This window comes from Amphimedon queenslandica, unplaced genomic scaffold, assembly GCF_000090795.2.
Source record: "Amphimedon queenslandica unplaced genomic scaffold, v1.1 AMPQUscaffold_9010_Cont19051, whole genome shotgun sequence".
Lineage (NCBI taxonomy): Eukaryota > Metazoa > Porifera > Demospongiae > Haplosclerida > Niphatidae > Amphimedon > Amphimedon queenslandica.
The window spans coordinates 1-3,041 of record NW_003550718.1 but is presented as its reverse complement, the minus strand read 5'-3'; the positions used below and the strand labels follow the sequence as shown (position 1 = coordinate 3,041).

The 3,041-nt window shown below is 37.9% G+C and overlaps 1 protein-coding gene across 1 annotated transcript; it reads left to right on the top strand.

The window, feature by feature from the left end:
• Positions 1 to 1,355: 1,355 nt before the first annotated feature.
• Positions 1,356 to 2,901, top strand: LOC100640141 (uncharacterized; the record flags this gene model as incomplete). Its single annotated transcript, XM_003391453.1, has 1 exon — positions 1,356 to 2,901. A coding segment is annotated over exon 1 (1,546 nt), but the record flags the coding sequence as incomplete, so codon positions are not given.
• Between the last annotated feature and the right edge of the window lie 140 nt (positions 2,902 to 3,041).

Sequence of the window (3,041 nt, the reverse complement as noted above, 5' to 3'; positions counted from 1 at the left end):
ACCAATGATAGGAGGATGGAGGGCTAAAGTATCAGATTATGGTACAGTTAGTCTCCAACCTCTTGCTAAAACAAGCAATCCTGGTAATCCTGTCTATTCAGCTCCAGAATCGTTCAATCCAAATCAACATTCTCCTGCAATGGATGTCTTCAGTTATGGTGTCCTCCTTATAGAGATGGTCGTTTGTGAGTTTCCAGACGTAGGGAAGAGAGTAGCTCAGATTAAAGCTATCAAGAGGCCGACATTGAAGAATCTCATTGAACGTTGTCTGATAGAGAACTACAAAGATCGTCCAACAATGTCTGACATTATAAAAGAATTGAATGAAAGCATTTAGTATAGTTTTAGTGTGATTTGGTGAACTATTTCTATTATTAGATTTGGTTTCTTTGCTTAATAATCATTTAAATTTTGTGCTCTTTGCTTTAGGTTTTTTCAATTTTTGAATTTTGCCTGACAAGTGTCCGGAAATTAGTGATGGGCGATATATCGAATCAACCGATATTTTTATCGATAATCGGCAATATCGATAAATATCGTTATCGAAATTTTGAAGCTCAGATTTTGATATGATAACCACACCCACATAACCAGAATAATAGTTATATAAACAGTGGTTAATTAGGTCAATTTAATTTTAAAACAACCTTGTAAGCAGCTATACGAAGGCAGGATGGTTGCTGTCTGTCAGAAGAACCTGGATCAAGCCAAAATATGAAGATATGAGGCCATTTTTGAACAAAAAACTAATGATAGTATGAGTAATCACTTTTTATCATAGTTTGTTAACTATTATTGTAGTTTATTAACTATTACTGGGTGTGGTCAATATCGTATCGAAAAATATCGATAATCACTAAAATTTGTCCAATAGAGTATATGTAGGTAAAACGAGACAGCACCTATTATGGGACATTATTATATTTTGACTTTAAAATGATTACACAAACTAACTAACCTTTGTACTGCTGTGTTGTGATGTTTGATTTGCAAAAAAATCACAAAAACTGACAAAAACATGCAAAAGCCAAGGTAAGTTTACGGACATCCACCGCCATTGTGACGTCATCAAGGCTAGAAGTTGACACGTGTTTCTCTCCTCGTCTCTCTCAGTTGTCAGCTCTTCTCTAGTCTTGTGTAGCCAGACTACTTCTCACTCAGTCTTCGACAGGCTCTATTATCACTCTAATTTAACCTTGCGATTATATACTTTGGTGCGGGAAAGCACTGTGTTTCCGAGTCTATTTTTCACTTACCATCAGCTGTCAGGTTTTCCTCATTAGAGATTGTAAGTATTATTGGTTGAAATTATCACTTTAATTTAACGTTTATTAGTAGATCTACAACACTCAGTCATGGCATGTAAAAGAAAACAATGGTCCACCCAATCTATGGAAATAGCTGTTGCCAGTGTCAGAGAAGGAACGAATGGATTGAGAGAGGCAGCAAGGATGTACAACTTGCCAGTTGAATCATTGAGAAGAAGAGTCCATGATATTGTTGCTATCGATTGTCGTCCAGGCCCACCCACTGTTCTAATGAAAGAAGAAGAAGACCGTTTATACCAATACCTCTTAGAAATGGCTGATATGGGCTATGGTTTAAATAGAGAGACCATAATGAAGTTAGCCTTTACAATTGCTGAAAAGACAGAGAAATCTCATCCATTTAAAGGAGAATCAGCGGGCCGAGCGTGGTTTGACGGGTTTAGAAGGCGTTACCCTCGTCTTACTCTTCGTAGTCCTCAACCATTATCTCAAGCCAGAGCATTTGCAGGAAGCCCAGAAATAATCAGTGATTTTTTCGGTAAATTGGGTGCTCTATATGGACGTCTTAACTTATTGTCTAAACCAATGATGATATATAATGCCGATGAAATGGGCATTTCAGTTGTACATAAACCAGGAAAAGTAGTGGCGGAACTGGGTCGAAATCATGTTTATTCTGTCGTATCAGGAGAGAGAGGTAAAAACCACACTATTATGGCTTGTGTGTCAGCGTCGGCATTCGTTTTACCACCCATGATAATCTACCCTCGAAAAAGGGGACTACCTGATAATTATAAAGCTGGAGCTGTTCCAAACACCTTATTTGTTACCAGCACAAATGGCTGGATAAACTCAGAGTTGTATTTCGAATGGCTTAAGTTTTTTTCCAATAATATTCCTCCTGCCAGGCCGGTTCTTCTTGTGCAAGATGGCCATTCTTCTCACATGTCCATAGAGGCAATTGAATATGCTAAGAGCAATCAAATCTACATTCTCTGCCTTCCTTCACACACGACACACATCTTACAACCTTTAGATATTGGTGTTTTTAAGTCGTTTAAATCCAACTTTTCTAAAGCTTGCACTAATTACGTTAGTAAAAATCCTGGTCGTGTTATTACTCCCGATCTATTGTCCTCTCTAGTTTCTGAAGTGTGGCCAGTCTCTGTGACACATCTTAATATAATGAGTGGTTTTCGTAAGTCTGGACTGTTTCCATTCAACCCAAGTGTTGTAAACGACAGATTAGGTCCTTCTAAAGTGTTTAAGGAGGAGAGTAAAAGCAATGGGACTCCTGAATTCGCTCCACCCACCATTCCACCTTCTACAATTGATAGTCCTTCAACACCAGAAATATGTGATGTTTCTTCTGCACATGTACTAAGCGATACTCATTCTATTAATCCTACTCCATCTGTTGATATTTCTCCTGTACCTCTACCTCATATGGATACAAATAGTAGTGTATCTGTAAATGATGATGATACAGAACTGTTTACAGAAGAACAGGAGAAACTCTTCTCTAAACGTTTTGAAGAAGGCTATGACCTGTATGATCCTTTATTTGTCACCTGGCTTAAAATTAGGCACCCATATCGCTGTGTTTCGGTATCTTCTGATGCGTTATCTGAATGTACAGCTACTACTTGTACAAGTGCTACTAGTTGCACTAAAACTATCAGTACTGTGTCATCGTCAATAACTCGTTCTCAAACTCAAACTGACACTTTGGGTGAAATTTTAGTATTACCATCTGCATCTCGTACATCTAAG